At 32.2% G+C, this 20,856-nt stretch overlaps 3 protein-coding genes across 3 annotated transcripts; all 3 read left to right on the forward strand.

Moving 5' to 3' along the window:
* The first annotated feature begins 270 nt into the window (after positions 1-270).
* LOC129295302 (uncharacterized) lies at positions 271-1,446 on the forward strand. Its single transcript, XM_054933812.1, has 2 exons — positions 271-443; positions 851-1,446. The coding sequence occupies exons 1-2, from the start codon at positions 347-349 to the stop codon at positions 1,069-1,071; spliced, it is 318 nt and encodes a 105-aa protein (XP_054789787.1). The 5' UTR covers positions 271-346; the 3' UTR covers positions 1,072-1,446.
* A 12,487-nt stretch (positions 1,447-13,933) lies between these two features.
* On the forward strand, positions 13,934-15,490 carry LOC129295294 (putative F-box protein At3g10430). The gene has a single exon (XM_054933793.1). The coding sequence runs from the start codon at positions 13,973-13,975 to the stop codon at positions 15,122-15,124; it is 1,152 nt and encodes a 383-aa protein (XP_054789768.1). The 5' UTR covers positions 13,934-13,972; the 3' UTR covers positions 15,125-15,490.
* LOC129295295 (putative F-box protein At3g16210) lies at positions 13,992-20,549 on the forward strand. Its single transcript, XM_054933794.1, has 2 exons — positions 13,992-14,017; positions 19,085-20,549. The coding sequence occupies exon 2, from the start codon at positions 19,238-19,240 to the stop codon at positions 19,784-19,786; it is 549 nt and encodes a 182-aa protein (XP_054789769.1). The 5' UTR covers positions 13,992-14,017; positions 19,085-19,237; the 3' UTR covers positions 19,787-20,549.
* Positions 20,550-20,856: the final 307 nt, after the last annotated feature.

Below are 20,856 nucleotides of genomic sequence, written 5' to 3' on the forward strand. Positions count from 1 at the left end.
ACTTTTATTTTCTTCTTCGGCAGCCCCAAGTTACCTTGCAATGTCATCGCTCCATCGCCCTCTCCTAAGTCCTGACTCAGAGATTATTTCTTCCCTGTCGAGCGCACTGACGCAAATGGAAATGGATGGCGACAGCCCAGTTCTTCCCCAAGATATCATTACCAACATTCTCGTACGGCTTCCGGTAAAATCCCTAATCCGATTTCAATGTGTCTGCAAACATTGGAAAAATCTCTTCAAAACCCAATCTTTCATGTAAGAACACCTCCATAACCACTCTCATCGAAACCTCACTCTTCTTTTCGAAGATCCTGATCCTTTTCGCATATGTTTGCTCGATCGTGAGATGCGATTCCTTAAAGTTCAGAACGATCCTTTCATCGATTCTATGTGCTTTGTTTGGACCATCGATTCCTGCAATGGCTTGATCTGTCTTGGACTCGGTAATGATCCTCCTTCTGTTTCCCTTTTATTGTGGAATCCTGCGATTAGACAGGTGAGACAGGTGCCTGGAGCTTTTGATATACGTAGAGGTTTCTGTCTAGGATTTGGATTCAGTCCAACTGTCAATGCTTACAAGATAGTGAAAATTTTTGTTTCTGGAAATGATCTGGTTGATCAAGTAGAGAAGTATATTCATTAAGCATAGGGTCATAGAAGGAAGTAGAATTTGACAACTTAGATGGTGTAGCTATTGCTTCTAATGGTTTCGCTTTTAATGGAGCTATCTTTTGGATCGGGTCAATGCTAGGTGTAGAGGAGGATGAAGATGATATTTATTTGATAGTCTCATTTGACATAGCAATGGAAGAGTTTACATTGATTCCAGCGCCTTCTTCACCCTTTTCAGATCGAATTACATCGTTTTCTACACATCTTACTGCATATGAGAACAAGCTTTCTGTGCTTTCTGCCTCTTTGAGTGGAGACTCCAAATCGTGTTTGGTTCATTTGGGGGTGATGGAGGAGGGGGGTGGCACAGATAGGGAGAGATGGAGTTGGACCAAGAAATATACCACCAACCCCTTATCTAGGCATGGGTTTAATGCCAAAGACTATCTGGAAGAATGAAATTGTATGCAATGTTGTGGCGCTCCGTCAAGTTGAAGATGGAGCAGAGTATTATGTAGATGAACGGAAAATTTCTATGTTCAATCTCACAACTAATGAAGTTAGGACGCTTGATATCAGTAAATTTTCCCTTGGTTCTCGTATTTTCAAGCATACTGAAAGCCTTGTACCAGTTGGCAACATCCACATTGAATAGCTTTGGTCCAAAATCTTGATTATTATGTAGTTACTTTGTTTAAGAACTTTGGAGGAAATGAACCTATAAGAGTTTAGTTCATTCTATAACCATAAGGCTTCATGTCCTTCGGTGATTTTATCAAGAATGATGAATGCGGATATGCAATAATAGATGTTTATAGCTTTATTTGACTTGTCTATGATGCCAGGCTATCCAGTTTTCTTTCAAAGATGGATACGTATTTTAGTTGCTGTTGTGTGGATTATTTGGGGCTTTTTATTCGGATAAGAAATGTACCTATTATTCTGATGCAATTGCACATTCATCATGTTATCTGAGTAACTCAATTTAATATTAAATTTTTTTATAATTTTTATAAATTAATTATTTAGATATACTTTGTAAAATATATATTTAACATTAAAATTTTTATAATTTTTTATTTTAATAATACAATATTAAAAATACTAAAAATTAAATTTATAATCAACAATAAAGATCAATTAGGGATGGAATCAAGGGCTCAGATGAAACCAAGCCCTTGGTAAACAGTAATTCTTGATTTTGGGCTCTTTGTTTATGATGTATATTGGAATTTGGAAGTCTGTCATACATGCTAATTCTTATCATTAATTGAGTTTCACATGAAAATTATATACTTATTTATTTTCTTAAGTAATTAAAAAGTGGTTTGTGATGATACTGTTCACGGTCATATTTTGTGGATATATTAAATCTCAATCATTTAAATTTGGTCCAATAAAAAATATAAATAGAAAGAGGGAAGTTGAGAGAATCGGCTCTCACAAATATATCATGCCTTGCTAGTCCAACATGCCCATACACTTGAGTGCTCATTTGTTATTTGTCATCATAGATCAATGAGCTATCTTCAATTCTTCATTATCATTTTTATTCTTGTCTTGTGCATCCTTATTATTATAATAAACAATATAGTTCATTATTTATTTTTAATATAATGATCTATATTATTAACTTGTTTTATTTAAATTATAGTACTTTGAAAACTTCAAATACTTATTGAAGGTATGGTTAATTAAAAATTTAGGGGGCCTTTAATTTCGGTTTTTTTTAATATGAAAATGCCACCTTCTTCAAAGCTCAAACTCTACTTTGGCAGGAGTGCCTGAGTTATACTTAATTAAGTAATTAAAAAAAAGCTTCTATTCTTTATAAAAATAAATAAATAATTTGTTTATGTAAGTGTTTTAAATTATCTTTTTTAAACTGTTCTAATTTTTTAAAAAAATGGAAATATTTTAAAAAAAATTCATTTTTTACATCATACAATTAATTATTATAAATTATTTCTAATTATGTCCAATCATTATCATAGACCATCATTATTAATCATGGGCAACCATCACTATTAGCCAATTTTTTAACTTCAAAATTATTTTCAAATTAACATGATCAAATATATTTTTATTTTGTTTTGTTTGAAAAATAATTTTTAAAAATTAATTTATAAAATAGTTTTTGAAAATAAAAAGGAAAAATGTATTTGAAGGTTCTTACAATTTCACTCAATTTTAAATTAGGTTTTTGCAGTTTATTTTATTTTAATCAAACCCTTATAGTTTTATCTATTATATATATTGACTCTTAAAAGTTAAAATTAATAATAAATTATTAAATTTTACAAAATAAAAATACTCTTGGAGTTTGCAGCTTAATTTAATACCTTTAGCTAAAATAAAAAATAAAATTTAATGTAATCCACTGTTTATGTATTTATTAAAATTCTACATGTATAACAAATATTTAGAAGACAACTTAATTATATAAATTTTGAGATATAAAAATTATGTAATTAATTCTAAAGTCATATAATTATTTAATAAAAATATAAAAGATTCTTAACTTTATTTTTTTAAAAGAAATATGTAAGGATTTTAATTTTCAGAAATTAAAATTTTTAGTTAATTAAATTATAAAGACTTAATTAAAATAAAATAAATTATAGGATTTAATTTAAAATTAAATAAAATTGTAAGCACTAATGTTTTCCCAAGTAAATAATGAGGGATCCACATTCCTTGCCCATCAAATTGATGAACACGACATGCTCATCATCCCCAAGGGATAATCTTGGCCCTTCATTTGTCTTAAAATAATATTTGTCATTAATTTTAAATTAATTTTTAAATATTTTAAATATTATATTTGTGAAAATAAAAATTATAAAAAATTTTAATGTTAAATTTAGATTGCTTTTGTTGCTTGTTACATGATGAGTACTATCATACATATCACTTCTGGCAATATTTGGATAATCCAGATTTTAATTTTAATTTTATATTTATCAAAATAAAAATGCATAAAAAGATCAATTTTTCAATATATATTTTGATAATCAATCTTATCAGTATAAATTTAATCTAGATGGTTCAATTTAATTTAAATTTTTTATATCTTTTATAAATCGACCATCCAGATATAATTTGCACAATCTAGATATAAATTAAACGATCAAATTTAATATAAAATTTGTTTATAATTTTTATAGATTGACTATTTAAATATATTTTAAACACTCAAGATTTAATAATAACTTTTCATAATTTTTATTTTCACAAATGTAATATCTAAAATATTTAAAAAATAATTTAAAATCAACGATAGAAATTATTTTTGGTTTCATCAGCTTGTGTAATAATGGAGGATTTTTTGTTGCAGAAATGTGATCAATTAATAATGTTTCCTGATATCAGTTTGAACACTTGTGCGTATTCTGGGTTTGAAATAAATAAATAAATTTTGTGTGTGTGTGTGTGTGTGTTTTTTTTTTTTTTTGGTTTTGGGGAAAAGTTTGACCTCTAAAAGATTATCTTCAAAATACTTGCCAATCCCTGAAAAAATTATGTTTATAGAATGCCTCCTATTGTTTTTTGGTTGTAATGGGTTTGATTTTGGACGCTTTGTTTATAATGTGTAATGGAATTTGGAACTTTTAGTCATACATACTAATTATCATCATTCAATTATTTTAAAAAGTTTCAAATGTACTAACCCTATTCCAAATTAGTGAACACTTCTGAAAAAAAATTTTCATCTCAATATATAAAATAATTTGAGTAGATTAAGGTTTCAATAAATAGATTATTTTTAATATTATTTTTCTCTCTTTATAATTAATTTTCATCTATTCTTTTTTAAATATATTAAATGATGAGTATTTTTAAAAATTTATATTTTTATTTTGAAAAAATAAAATTATTAAGTGTACTTAATGAAATTTATTGATATGTAAGATTTAGTTTAAAAGTATTTTATAATTTAAGACGGAGGGAGTGTGTTATATACTTATTTATTTTTTAAGTAATTAAAAATGGTTTGTGATGGTATTGTGTTCATGGTCATCTTTTGTGGATATTAAATCTCAATCATTTAAATTTGGTCCAATGATAAATATAAGTGGAGAAAGGGAAGTTGAGAAGACGATGCTCTTGCTCGTTGCTCATCGGTGTCAACGGTGATGCCGAATAAAATTGAGAAGACGATGTGCCAACATGATTGATGTATAAGGCTTTTTATCATCTTTTGTTTGATCTTTAATGTCCTCCTTGCCACTAAAGCTAGAAAAACGGGACGAGCTCATCGGGCTAGCCCATTTAAGCCCATATAATAGTAAGACCGGGCTTATAAATAGAATTTCAAAATAATAAATCCCCATTTAATTTAGGGCTTAAAAGGGTTGGCCCTACAAGGCCGAGGGCCAGCCCGTTTAAGACTATATATACATTTTTTTAATTAATTCTCATAATTTTTACTTTTTTTAAATTTGAAAAAAAATTAAACTAAATCTTACTTCACATCACATATTAGCCCATATTTACTGAGGATGGAAGGCAAAAAAAAAAGGAAAAATAACAATGAAGAATCATTGATCAAAAATTATATCAGTCAAGAATCACTTGTTGTCAAAATTTGAGTAGATATTTGTAGATTTGGGTTAGCCTTTATCAATAAGTATTCATTTAGATTTTAATAACAACTTATTTTAAATTAACAATAGTTCATTGTAGCTTGTTTTTCATTCAGATTTTGACAACAATTGATTCTTAATTGATATAAATTTCATACAAAAATCCTAGGCTACTATTTTCTAAAAAAAATACAATTTTAAATCTCCTAATTCATCTAAATCCATGATAATAATTCATTCAATTCAACACTTACCCTTCTAATTTTGATTGAGTGTTTGTTGGTTTAGCCGATCTATTGCTTATTGCATTACTATTATTTTATTTGTGTTTTTAGTTCATTTAGATGTTATTTAATTAGTTTTTTTTGTACCTTTCTTGATTGAGTATTATATTAGAATGAAGTAATTTTTTGTTTGATTAAAAAAATTTTAAAAAAATAAAAATAGTTAAAAGGGCTTAAAGCCCGTAGGGTCAGCCCTGAGCCCGTTATGTCAAGGGTCGAGCTTCAAATATCAGGGTCCTAAAAGAAACTGGGACTTAAAATGGCTGGCCCTTTTAGGCCCGAGCCCTTCAAGGGTCGACCCTACAGGGCCGGGTTGGCCCTTTTTGCCACCTCTACTTGTTATATTAATACAGCTATGGGCCACCTCAATCTTCTCTAATGATAGTCAAGCGTGCATTGGTCCATGGTGAATGATTTTGAAGGAGGAGGACAAATGAAGAAAATAAGAAAAACTATCAAGGGAAGGTGGGTTTAAGTAATCCCATCTAAGTGAGTTTAAGCAAACTCAAGTGAGGCTCAATACCTTATACCAAATATACTAAATTGAGCCATTCCCAATACCAATCCTAAACCCAACTACTTATTGTTGCATGGCAAACATAGCCTAAGGACTTATGTAAGAATTAGGTGAAATTATAAGGGTTGCGGAATTAATTTTTCCTTATATAAAATAACAATATTTTCAAATAAGTGGATTTGAACTTCAATGATTTAAATTTTAAATTTAGTTGAAGGCAGATAAAAATAATATATTATATTTAGAATATACACATATTATAACTACCTTTTTAACTTATATGTATAAATTATTAAAATATCAATTCAAACTTAACCAAGATTTGAACCTGATCTCAAAATATAGAATTTTGGAGAAAATATTTTGAAGCACATAATCTTAGAAAGTACACTAAAGCTAATCCTAATTTTATATGATGATAATGATGATGATGCTACCTTAGTTAGTGTGGGAGGAAATTTTGAATTTAAACTTATCAATAAAAAAGTTCCAAATAAAAATCCAATTAAAACAACCAATAAAAAACTAGAATAAGGATGCTATTTAATATTAATATATACATAAATTAAAATCTGAGCCATCAATTTATCACTTTAGACACCAAATTTTGAAGCTTCTCGTGTATCTTCACTTGTTGAAACCTATACTATAATATCTCCTAAATAACTTGCAAACAACTATCAAAGTTTAATCACCTTATGAAAAGGAAGCACAAGTATAAGTTAGTAAATAATATATATATATATATATATATAAATGAAACTGACACTACTTTATATAATATTATAGTCACAAAAACTCAACATTTTGAAATACCCATGCAATACCATTCGATTTATTTGATAAGTTTTGATCAAGTATTTTTTTAAGATGAATTACTTGAAATGTGAGTTGCCACTCTTATCTCAATAGGTTGATAGCATGATTAATACAAAACCCATATAACTATGATATAGTAAAATGAAATATTAAGATAAACTTGCTGCAAACCAAATGAAAGATAAGCTAATTATTAGTGATGAAAATATATGAGGGCATTACAAGGTAATTTTCACACACTATCTGCACAATAGATTCATAAATGATATTAAAATTAATCAAACTTGAAAACTTATACTGAAATTATATTTAAGCACATTTATTAATACTTGATATAATAACAAAAAGGGAAACACATGGCATGAACACGTGGCTTAATACCTTATCATTATTGTGATAGCCCTTATAAAAAAATAAATTAACATATATGATAATTTGTTTATGTGTGTTTATATTAAATCCTTACACAATTATGCCAATAGAGGAAGTTGATGTAGTGGTAGTTAGGCTGGATTACTTCCATTTGGTCCCAAGTTCGAACCGTAGTGAGCCCATGGAACATTTTTTTTCCTTTGCTGATTTTCCTTGTGAAAATTACCAAATTACCCTTATTATAATCAAACTTTTTTTAAACTCTTCCTTCATTCTTCGGAGAGGATTCTGGAGCAACAGAGAGAGAGAGAATCGGTGGAGAGAGTAAGAGGGATCTTAGGTCTAGAAATTTCACTTCCTTCGTATGCAGCAATCACTGGTGTTGGTGACTATAGAGGTTCCGTCTGCCGTTGCTAGTTGATTGAGTGTGTGAGTACGTGGCTTCCTTCTTCCCTACCGTGACGTCGTCTGGTGTGCATGCGGGCTTGAGCTGCAACTTGCTTTCTCCTCTTTTCTTGGTGTTATAAAGAGCACGCTAAACCTTCTCCTTCTTCCTCCTTGAATCGTTATAGCTTCTTTTCAATTTCATCTATTATTATCACCGGTATACTTGCTTCTACTCCATCCGTCGTTGGTCAATTAACTCGTGATCTTTGCACTCTATTTTTCTCTATTTATTTCAGATTGCTGAGCTCTTTCTCTCTTCTTTATCCAGGTGCATGTGTAAGTATTTAAATCTTCCTTCCCTTTATTATCATTAGTGATTATCATTGGAAAGAGTTGGAGACTTGTGCTGCACCGATTGCTCCGGCTATCTTTCATGTTCCTTGTCTCTTTTTTTTTCCTCTTCGTTTTTCTGTTCTGGTTCTATCTGTGGCGTCACCTTCGAGTAACAGCTGGGATGAGAAACCAAGTTCCCAGAGCTGCGACAGTGCTGTTATGAGTGTGGATTATTGTTGCTAATTCATTTATTGTGTTTCCTTGCGAGTAGTGTCCAGTTTTCTGCTTCCTTGTTCTGCTGCAAGCTTCATTTTCTTCTTCTCTCTCCATTGTTGTCTGTCACTGCCTGAGTCAGTCAAGTTGAGGTGAGGAGTTTAATTTTTGTGTCATTAGTTTTGTTGGGTTGTGCACGTAGGCTTCTGTTGCTGTACGTAAGAATATAAGTGTTGTATGTATGTGAAAACGTAAAAGTTAGTGTGTGCCTTGTTATTACTTCTCGGTTATGTGTAGTTATGGAAGCTTCAAATTTTTCTGCTGTCACCTATACTGATACATAAAGATGAGAAGACAAAAATTTAAGCAAGAAACCATCTGAACTTAGTAACAATATATGATAAATGTGGGTTGGGGGTTGAAATTTTAGATATTTATCCTTCCTTGTGATTACATGTGCATACATAGAAAGGAGTATTTTAAATTAAATGAATATTGTAGTTGTATAATCAAGAAAAGTGATTGAATTAGTGATAACACTTGGACCGATTTTAAATCATAAATTTAGTTTTAAATTTTGGATGAGGATGGTTAATTTGGAATTGTTTCTAAAGATTGGGAATCTATGAAATTATTTTTATCTTGATAGGGGGTGAGGACGAATGAGATCCTGATCAGAATTAAAAGAAAGGATATCTTTAAGAATTTGAAGTTCTGACGAGTAAGTGAATAGCATTCAATTTAATTTATTTTTAATAGCCTTTTTTTTCTAAAATATTTTATTCTTATGAATTATATTAATTTTGAAAATTATGAAATATCAACGAAGAATAAACGAGTTATGATACATGCATTCATTATTTTCAAAAGTGTATTTTCAAGATTGATGACGGTATTTTTGTATGGTTGTTAAGCTTTGAAATGTATTGGCTATTCAATTACTACAAGTTTGGCATATTAGCTACAAGTATGATTTTCATAAATTTAGAGAATTGAAATAGTTCATACGAGTTTGGCAATGAGAACAGTAATTTTATTATAGCAGTAATTATTCTTCTTGCATGTTTGAAACGTGATTTTTAAGAGGACTCAAAATAGAACACTGTTGCTAACGGCAGTTCCGTTAGCCCGTAGCGTGCTGTGGTTAAATACTAGCTAGTTTGTTTTGTGAGTTTTATTCTCACATTTGGTATTCGTAGGCTTCGTAGCCGCATTTGATTCCGTGGCCTGAGCCGCATTTGGTCACTTACCCTTATAGACTATGTGTCCACATTTGTTTCGTGGCATAAGGCGTGTTTGGTTATTTACCCTTGTAGACTGAGTGTTTACGTTTGTAACCTGTTCTGTTGAGTTCTCAAAATTTTAAATGTTGATTAATATGTGTTTTCAAAATTTCCTTGATTTTGACTAGTAATTTGTATCAGTTTGAGTTGTATGAGAGCAGATTTTTTTCTTTAAGCATGATAACATAAATTATTTTCAATTTACTTTTATTTCATAAAAATGGTCATGACTTACATGTTTATAAATTTTGGTGGAATTGTTATAACTATTTGATACTATTATTAAAGATTATTGATTAAAATTTTAAGAATTTTTTTATGGGAATGCTATTCACTGAAAAATTATTTTGGGCTCAGATTTGTTAGCTGACGCTGATCCCACTATCGACCTCTAAAGGGCAACTAGCTACAGTGGGTGGACCTTTTGATTGGTACTGTTGCTTTAATGTAAATATATAATATGTATGTCTTTTTGACTTGAAAGAAAGAGTAGATGCTCCACATAGGTTGTTGATGAACTTTATTTTTGATTTGTATATTGATTGCTAGCTGGAAGGAGCTACGCTCCTGAATTATACTGTTATTCGTAAAAAAAATTTTGTTGTAGAACTTTCGAGAGATCCTAGTTACAAGGGAGGTTTTACCGAAATGTCTACAAAAACGTTGACACTTTCTTATGATAATGAATTTAAAGAAGTTATTTAAATTCTCATATGATTTAATTGAATTTTATCTTTCTCGAAAAATAGAATAAATATTCACTTGAAGGCTTACGGGAATGTGAAAGTGGTTCACACCCGTGTCGGTCACCTTCTATTTTAGGACGTGACAATTATATTTATATATAAAGATATAAGCTCATGCCATTGCAAATAGAGTTGTCAATTAAAGCTGAATCAGAGTTTAAACAAGATTCTCCTATTAAGCTTGATTATAATTTAGAGATTCATTTTAGTCAGCCCAACCCTGACCCTATATTTTTTATTGTTTAATTTAAAATTTAAAAAAGATATATTTAAAATTTCAAAAAAATTATTACACATAACATTAAAACTAAAAAATAAATTTAGGTCAATGTACACAACAGTAAATCTAAGTCTAATAAAAAGTAACAATATCACAAAATCAAGAATCAACATTGATAATACTTAAACTTTGTTGGCATTATAAGCTAAATCTTGATAATTTTCATGATCATCAAACATCAATATAATTTTATCCTTCTCATTGTAGAGCTTTATCAGTGACAAAGATATTAAGCTTTTTATACATTTTTTCTTCATCCTTGTGAAATAAGATTAGAATTTTAGAATTAGTATAGTATTTAATTCTTTTTAATATTAACATTTAAAAAATTATAAAAGAGTGTAAAAGGGCCGACACTTTTATTTTAGAGCTTAAAAAGATCAGTGGTTTTAAACCTAAATTATCATTTCATATTTTAAAATAGCAGTTTATTAATAAATTTTTTCGAGCTTAAAAATTCAAACTCTCTTGGTTGGAGTTGGATTTTTGGAGTTGGCTTGTCTCCACTATCCTTTCTCTCCATTTTCCCTTCACTATCCTAAACTAAAATCTAGACCATCCAAATTTGGTATAGATTAAATTTGGATGGTCCAATTTTAAATTTTTATTTTTATTTAAATTTTATATTTATTTAAATTTAAATTTAAATTTTTAATAAATCCATCACGAATCAAAACAATCCAGATTTAATTTTAAGGATCCAAAAATTATAAATATAAAATATAAATATAAATAAAAAAAATAAAAATATTAAATTTAAACCATCTGGATTTAATCTGTACCAAATTTGGACAGTCTAAATTTTATTTTAAGGTAGTGGAGAGGAAATAGAGAGAAAGGATAGTGGAAACAAAAAGTCTTGAATTTTTTCCCTTGCAAAGGAGAGAAAAGAAAAAATTAGTATAGATTTGAACTGTTAAATTAAATTTAAAAAAAATTAAATGTAATAATTTTAAAAATATAAATTTGATTTAAATGATTTATATTTACGGTAGAGAGATAATGGGGAAATAAATAGAGACCAAGCCCCTTCCTGGTTACCATACATGGGGAAAATTGATTTATAATTTTATTTATTTTGATAAAAACCCGGGTGCTTTATTCTATGGTCTTCTACGATCACCACTTTTTTGATAAATAAGAAACAATCAAAACAAACAGCAAATAAAAACTAAAACTCCTCCATGAATGAAGGAATAGAGTTACCAGCCACTACGTGAAGACCCATGGGGAGAGATAAGGCACGTTTCGCTAAGGAATCAGCTTCTGAGTTGAACTCCCTTCCAATGCATCTCATATCAACTTGCCAGTCTCTTTGAAGTATTTGTTGAATTTCAGCAATAAGTTCTCAGTCTTCATAAAGGTCGTAATTATTAGCTCTTAACAGAGACAGTGCTTCAAGATAATCATTATGGATTCTTACATGCTTGGTTTTGATATCCCAAGCACGCTTTAGGCCCATATAACAAGCCCATAATTCTACCGTCAGATTATCCCCCTTCTCTAAACGAAGCATGAAAGCTTCAATGATATTCTCTTTGGTATCCTTAACTAGACCTCCACAACCCTTAGAATTCGTAGTAGCCGCAAAAGCCCCATCAACATAAACAAAGAGCTCATCAGTAGCTAAGATAGTCATATCCACTTGATTATTAGGACGAATGCCAGCAATAGATGTATTTTGTAAACGACAGTTAGCCTCGTTCATGCAGTTAAGGATAACAGTAGCTTGTGCGATGACACTCACTGTAGTCGATCTTCGTCCCTCAAAAACTCTCTCATTCCTACGTTTCCATATTGCCTAACACAGAACAGCAAACAAATCACACCACTTGAAATTATTAACTGTTACCTGAATCTTGAGATTCATCTTGCACCATTCACGTAAGTTTGTGGTAAAGAAAGCCCGTCTTTAAGAAGGGCGTAATAATTTCATCCACACTTCCTTAGCTTCAGGGCACTGTCTCATCACATGTAGAGTGTCTTCAAACTCCTCAGGACAACAACTACACCACGGTTGATTATTCAAATGACAGTCAAAGCGAGATTTATTAGTAAGGATACGATCATGACTCATGAGCTAAAGGAAGGATCTACACCACTGAGGCACTCGAAGCTTCCAAATCTTGGCCCACATCTGATCAGGGAAATCATAACTATCTATCAATGAATCATAAGCAGAATGAATTGTAAAAATACCATGCTTCTCAAGTTTCCATCTAACAACTTTCTCATTCGCTTGGTTGGTTATAAGTTCTAACTTTGCTTCAACTTTCTCCCAATTGTTTCTCAAACCTCTCCAGAACTGAGATCCGGGGAGAGTCCTATTCACTTGTGGAATTAGCTCCCTTCCACATTTATATTTACTTCTAATAACTCTAGCCCATAAAGCCTCCTTGTTATGTATAAGGCCCCATCCTGCTTTCATCATAAAGGCTTTATTTTGAAGATGTGCATGTCGCAAACCTAGTCCACCATTTATTTTTGGTTTACACACTTCATCCCACGCTACAAGATGAATCCTTTTCCTTTCCCTTATTGAGCCCCAGAGAAAACCTCGAGAACATTTATCAATCTACTCACAGGTACTCACAGGTAGATGAGCAGTTTGCATACAATAAAAGGAATAGTACTCAACACAGACTTTGTTAAGGTTGTTCGTCCTGCAAAGGAAATAGAAGTTGCCTTCCAACTAGATAGTCGCTGTTTCATTTTATCCACCACAAATTGATAAGTATTTTTGGTCACACGATTATGATGGAGAGGGACTCTAAGATATTTTCCCAAATCCGCCGTACGGTTAAATTCAAGAAGGTCACTAAGCTGCTGTGCTCTATTATGATTCACATTCCTAAAGAAAAACACTCTAGTTTTAGAGTGACTTACCTTTTGTCCGGACATTGCATAGAAACGATCCAGACATTATCTAATCACTTGCACTTGGTCCAAAGTTGCTTTCGCAAAAATAACCAGATCATCAGCAAAGGAAAGATGGGAGAGAAGATGACCATCTTTTTTTAAGCGAATGGGTCTCCAATTACTTTTAACAATCTCTTCTTGTATCAGATGAGCAAGCTTTTCAATACATAAAACAAAAAGATAAGGAGAAAGAGGATCTCCTTGACGAAGACCTCTAGTCGGTTTAAATTCTTCTGTTTTACTTACCTCCCATAAGAGTTGCATCTTAGAAGATCTTACACAATGCTGAATAACCTCAACCAGCTTAGTTGGCAAATTAATCTCCTCCAGGCATGAAATGAGAAAATCCCAATTAACTTTATCGTAGGCTTTTTCAAGATCAATCTTAATCGCCATAAAGCCTTTCTTTCCTTTCATATTACGTATAGAATGAATAACTTCCTGAAATATTATGATATTATCCGAGCTAGTTCTTCTCGAAATAAAACTACATTGATTAGGAGCAATAATAGTAGGGAGGAGAGATTTAACCCTATTAGCAATAACCTTAGTCACAACTTTTTACCATCACCACTTCACCAGTCACAGAAAGTTAGAAACAGCTAAAGCAGATGGAAATGGATGGCGACAACCCAGTTCTTCCCCAACATTCTTATACGTCTTCCGGTAAAATCCCTAATTCGATTTCAATGTGTCTGCAAAAATTGGAAAAATCTCTTCAAAAACCCATATTTCATCGCTGAACACCTCCAACACTCCTCGCATCAAAACCCTTCTCTTCTTATAGAAGATTATGGCAAATCTGATCCTTTTCGAATATGTTTGCTCGATCGTGAGATGCAAGTCCTTGAAGTACCGAACGATCCTTTTATTGATTCTATGTGGTTGTGTGTTTGGACCATCGATTCCTGCAATGGCTTGGTCTGCATGGGAGTCGCTACTTTTCCTAAATCTCTTTCCCTTTTTGTATGGAATCCAGCGACTAGGGAGGTGAGGCGGGTGTCTAGAGCTGTTAGTTCTTTTGAAGATGAGGAATTCTATGTAGGATTTGGGTTCAGTCCATCAGTTGGTGATTACAAGATAGTGAAAATTGGTGTTTCTGGGAATGATTGTCTGGTTAATCAAGTAGAAGCCTATTCATTAAGCATAGGGTCATGGAGGGAAGTAGAATTCGGGAACTTAGATGGTGTAGCGATTACTTCTAACGGTTTCACTTCTAATGGATCTATCTTTTGGATTGGGTCAAGGCTGGGTGTGGGGGAGGATGAAGATGATTTTGATTTGATTGTCTCATTTGACATAGCAATGGAAGTGTTTACATCGATACCAATGCCTTCTTCACCCTTGTCAATTACAAATACACCATATCCCAGGTATCTTACTGTATACGAAAACAAGCTTGCTCTGCTCTCTCACACTTTGAGTGGAGACTTCAAATCGTCCTTGATTCATTTGTGGGTGATGGAGGAGGGTACATGTGTATCTAGAGAGAGATGGAGTTGGACTAAGACATATACTAGCAGCCCTTATTTAGGTTGCTTGTTAGTTCCAACGACTATTTGGAGAAATGAAATTGTATGCAATGTTTCTACGTTGTTCGAACCCATTGATCAAGTTGAAGATGATGCAGAGAATGATGAACGAAAAATTGTTATGTTCAATCTCACAACCAATGAATTTAAGACGTTTGATATCCGCAAATCTGTCCTTGGTTATGGTATTTTCAATTATACAGAAAGCCTTGTACCAGTCGGCAACATCCACACTGAATAGCAGTGGTCCTAAATGTTGATTATTATATTTCATATTTACTTTGTTTTTGCACGATTGGTGGAAATGGACCTAGAAGGTTTTAGTTCATTCTGTAACTACAAGGCTTGGTGTGGTTCAGAGTTTTTATCAAAAGTGATGAATGCAGATATGCAATAACATATGCTTCTAGCTTTATCTGAATTATCTATGATATCAAGTTATTCAATTTTCTGTCATAGATAGATTTTTTGTTTTGCCAGCAAAAGATGGATATATACTTTAGTTGTTGGTGTGTGGATTAGTTAGGTCTTTGTATCCAGCTAATGTACCTAATATTTTTTTTAATATGTGAGGGAATAAAAGTGGGTGAAGCAAATTTAAGTTTCATGTCTTTTCGTTCATTTCTAATGGATAGATGAGTTAAATACACTGGTTTGTGACTTTGTGGAAGTATCTCTGTTGGCCCCATTTTGGATATATGATCCCTCATTATTTCCTATCAATAATTCAATTTTTTTTTTATTGCTAATCTAGACCATTACTTGCAACACCTACAGCTTTAGCATTTGGATCAGTTTCATGGCATTTGCTAAGCTTACCCATGAAAAGAAAGTATGAAAAAAAAAAAAAAACACATGCTACCGGATGTAAGGTGGTAAGATTTTCTGTACAAACGTGAGAATTCAATTTCCACCTGGTCTAGGAGCATTGAGTAAAGCTTTTGTTTTTTGGGTGAGGCATAAAGAATATGCTCTCCCAATAGCAAAGTTTAATCTCTCTTGAAGTACTGGATAATTAGATTGTTACATATATAAGAGCTAGGATTCAAACTCTCAACTACTTGTGTAAGTGCGAAGAGCCATTATCATTTGCCCCAACCTAAGTTGGTGTATTGAGTAAAGCTTTTACCAGAACTTCTGTAAATGAAGCTAGGCATTCTATTAGGTAATAATTGTTTGTTAAAGTTCTTTCTTATGGGGTCTTTTTGGTAGTTCCTTCTTTTTAGATTCATTTTGAATGACTGGATGGCTCGTTTTTCTCAGATGGTAACATTTTAGAAAAACACCAGAAAATTAAACCTTGGTCTTGACAGTGGCTTGGTTAATACATCAACAAGAAGATCAATAGAAGGAATTTGACAAGTATTTAGTTTCATCTGTGGAACCTTCTCTGTTACAAACAATCAAGTCAAGTTTCATACTTTCATATGCTTAGTGCTATTGGGATTTATAGGTTAATTGCATGTTACTCAAGTTGTCACGATAGACATGTGGCAGTGGAACTGATATGAGAAGCTTAAGCTCATGCAAAAGTGATTTCATCTACATTAACTCTCAACTACAAAAGCCAAACACCCATATTCTGCCTCTGCACTAGAGAGCAACAAAAGTTTGCTTTCTAGCAATCTACAAGATATAGGGTTCCAATGAAAACAAAATCCTGAAGTTAGTTTTCTATCATTTGCATTGCTTACCCAATCGGCATCACAATAAAAGGTGAGAATAAAATTAGCAGCACGTGTAAACACATGACCTTGAGTGATAGTTCCACTAAGATTACAAAAAATGCACTTTACAGTCTTTCAATGTTAATCACAAGGTTTAATGCATATACTGATAGACTGAATTTTCACTATATGCAATCTCTGGTCGTGTGATTGTGGCAAGTTGAAGATCCCTACAACTAATCTATGCAACTCAGGATTAGACATGAGTTCCGTTTCACCTTTTGAGAGCTTTGTTGTAGTGGCCATGGGTATAGCAGAACCCTGAGGAGACAAGGTACCAGTTCAGTCAATCTAGGATATATTTACATACATTGAGGTCGTACGATTGTGTGATCATTTGACTTCTTAACTTAAATACTTAGAAAGTAATTAATTTCAGTTAGATCCTCTGGCATGATTATTTATAAATCAACTTCTTTAGTTGACAGATATACATTGATGAGAATCCTGTGAGCAAATTATCCTCTATGTAGTCTGAAATAGAGGCCTGATTAGTAATTGCGACTTAAATAAAAAGAGACAGGTCACACATTTTTTTTTCTATAAAGCTATATTTTACAAGATCTGCAACAAGAATAATACCTATCTCCAGGAACTTGTTTCAGCACAAACAAGGTTTTGCCTAGCTTGTAAAAAGCAGACTTTTTGGGATGCTCAAAATCTGTAGGCTGTTGCTTATAAGCATATTCTTCTAGAGTGCCATTTAGAAAAACATTATCACATCAATTTGAGACACTGGCCAATTATTTCTTTGTGCCAAGGTAAGAATGGTTCTAACCATTGGAAAGAATGGTTTCTTAAAATCAAAACCATGTGTTTGATGGAAAGCTTTGGCCACATGGTTGTGTACTTGTTTATGGTTCCACTAGGGTTCTCTCTCTCTCTCTCTCTCTCTCTCTCTCTAACCCCTTAACGCCCAATCACTTTTTACCTTCAGGTGGATGGACAAAGGACCAACTTCACTGTGCATTAAAGTTTCATATTCTTCTGCCATCGCTTCGAACCTGTTAGGATTGGTAAGGGCTTGAACATGTGTAGTGATAGGGAAGTAGCTGTAAGAACTTCAGGTTTGAAAATCAGGGATCTTTGTGAAGAATGATCGAATTTTTTCGTATAGGACATGTGGATTATGTGGTGCAGGAAAGTCAATGGAAGTTGAAACAGAAATTGGTGAGATTGTACTGGTTGAAGCCGATAAGAACGTATTTGAGACACTAGTTCATTTGCAGATGGTGCTCAATTAGAACTCAGAAGAACTAAGGCAATAATGCTTGTTAAATGTGCAGAATCCTCTTGTAGTATTTGCAGCATAAAATAAGATCTTTATACTTAGGAGCTAGAAGTTTCAACTAGTAATTTTGTTACCAGTGTCCAATTTTCTTCCAATAAGGTTCTTTTTCTTGGATTTTGAGGTGGTCATAGGCTTTACAGGGTAAGTACCTGTTGATGCCATTATTGTTATTCATGATATCCAGATTTCATCTCAGTTATACTGCTAGTATCCTCACAATATTTGAGTTATGCATACCTATTATAAAATTTATAATATGCATGTAATAATAAAATTATAAATTATGAAACTGGTGTATTAATTATTGATGTTCTATTGGATTCTTAGTCACATTATATTAACCCAAAATACAAGTACTTTAGGTGGCCATTGCATTACTTACTTTTTCATTTATAGAGTTATATCCTTGATGATGACTTGATATTAGAATTTAATGTAATTAGTCAGAAAAATGATAGAAACTATCTGTACTTTTTTTTTTGGTTGACGAATTTTATAATTAAGCCAATTTTTAACTCATTTTTTAAATATGTGTGAGGTAATTAAGAAATAGGGAGTAGCGTACATCTCATAATTATTTTAATTTTATTTTTAAATTATAAAATGTTTAGTAACTTTTTTAAATTATATTTTATTTCTTATCTATACTCATTTAGTATTTTTAAGTAATTTTATTCTTGCTTTTTATTTGAAGTTAATTTTTAAATATTTTATTATTTTCATAATTTTTATTAGTATAAAATTAAAATATATTAATTTAATTATGAACAATTTGACTATAATCCATGGACTCGTATTTAATTTAACGATAAATCACATTCTCAGTATTATAAATAACAAATAAGAGAGTTCAGATTGCAAACTTCACAAATTTAAAGAAGCTCGTTGACAAGATATATAATAATTCATTATATTGTTTGGGCCGGGGGTGTTTTCCTAATTTTTTGTTTTTTGACACACGCACAACCTTACCTTAATTTGTTAGCTCTAAAATTATAAAGTTTTTGAAAATTATTTAAATGTGGAAGGGGAAAAAAACGATCTATTAATAATAAAATAAAGATAGTTGATTCTGTGGTTTTGTTATATAGTGAGCTCAAAAATTATTAAGAATGTTTGAATATATTTTTATAAAATTATAATTTTAGCTTTTAAAATTGATTAAAAAAAATTATCTGAACAGACACCCAGTTGATTGTCTTTTTCAAGCGCGCTCGAGTGCAAATTACCATCCTCGCTACCTTCCAACCCAATTTCAATCTTCCATGACGCGAGGACTTGAGGCTTTCGTCTGAGAGGCGCGTTCCTCCGAGTGGAGTGCTTGTGGCAGATTTAAATGGATGGCGATTGCCCGGTTCTTCCTCAAGATATCATCACCAACATCCTCATAAGGCTTCCGGTAAAATTCCTAATCCGATTTCAATGTGTGTGCAAGCATTGGAAAAATCTCCTCAAAACCCCATCTTTCATCGCAGAACACCTCCACTACTCCTCTCATCAAAACCCTTGTCTTCTTTTAGGAGATTATGACAAATCTGATTCTTTTCGTATATGTTTGCTCGATCGTGAGATGCAAGTCCTTGAACTTCGGAACGATGCTTTTGTCGATCCTATACGGCGTCCTTCGATATTGGGTTCCTGCAATGGCTTGATCTGTCTTAGACTCTCTACTTATCCTATATCTCTTTGCATTTTGGTATGGAATCCAGCAATTAGAGAGGCACGGGTGACTGGAGCTCTTAGTTACTCAGAGAATAACGATTACGGTGTAGGATTTGGGTTCAGTCCAACTGCTAATGATTACAAGATAGTGAACATTCGTGTTTGTTTAATTGGTGAAGTGGAAGTGCTTACATTAAGCACAGGGGTCATGGAGGGAAGTTGAATTTGGGGGCTTAGATCGTGTAGCTGTGCTTTCTAACGGTTACAATACTGATGGAGCCATCTTCTGGGATGCGGTAAAGCTTGGTGTCGACGAGGAGGGTGAAGATGATGTTGAAGTGATAGTCTCATTTGACATAGCCACGGAAGTATTTACATTGATACCAATACCTTCTGCATCCTCTGCAATTAGTATTGCTTATGAGAACAAACTTGCTATGCTTTCTCATGATACAAGAAGAGACTCCCAATCATCTTCGATTCATTTGTGGGTGAGGGACGAGGAGGGTACATGTGCATCTGGAGAGGGATGTAGTTGGGTTAAGAAATGTACTAGCAACCCTTATTTAGGTAGCTTGTTAGGTCCAGTGACTGTTTGGAGGAATGAAATTGTCTGCAATCTTTATCCATCGTGCAGGCCAGTGGAGAATGATGAACGAAAAATTGTCTTGTTCAATCTCACAACTAATGAATTTAAGACCTTTTATATCCGCAAACCTACCATTAGTTATAATATTTTAAATTATACCGAAAGCCTTGTGCCAGTTGTTAACATCCACATTGAATAGCCTTGGTACGAAATCTTCATTATTATTTGGCATTTTTTTTCTTTGTTTAAGCACTTTGGTGATAATGAACCTATGAGAGTTTAGTTCATTCTGTAACTATAAGACTTGATGTCCTTTCGTTGGTTTTATCAAGAATGATGGATGGTGAATGTATATATGAGATAACAGATATTTATAGGTTTATTTGCATTATCAATACTATCTGGTTTCAGTTTTTTTTCAAAGATGGATACGTAATTTAGTTGCTGATGTTTGGATTTTTTTGGGACCTTTTTGTTCTGCTAATGTATCTATTGCTCGGTATAATATGAGTGGGAAGAAAAGTAAGTGAAACAAATTTGAGTATTTTGCTTTTGTTTATTCATTTCTAGTGGAGAAATGAACTTAATACACAGTTTGTGACTTTTTGTGAGTAGTTTTTCTTCGCAAGTTGCGTGATCTTGGATCATTGGTGGATTAGAATAAGATATAACATCTCCACAACTAAAATCTTTATACTGACCAT

Source organism: Prosopis cineraria, unplaced genomic scaffold, assembly GCF_029017545.1.
Source record: "Prosopis cineraria cultivar Desert tree isolate PC_DT_omini unplaced genomic scaffold, ASM2901754v1 PC85, whole genome shotgun sequence".
In the NCBI taxonomy this organism is placed as follows: Eukaryota; Viridiplantae; Streptophyta; class Magnoliopsida; order Fabales; family Fabaceae; genus Prosopis; species Prosopis cineraria.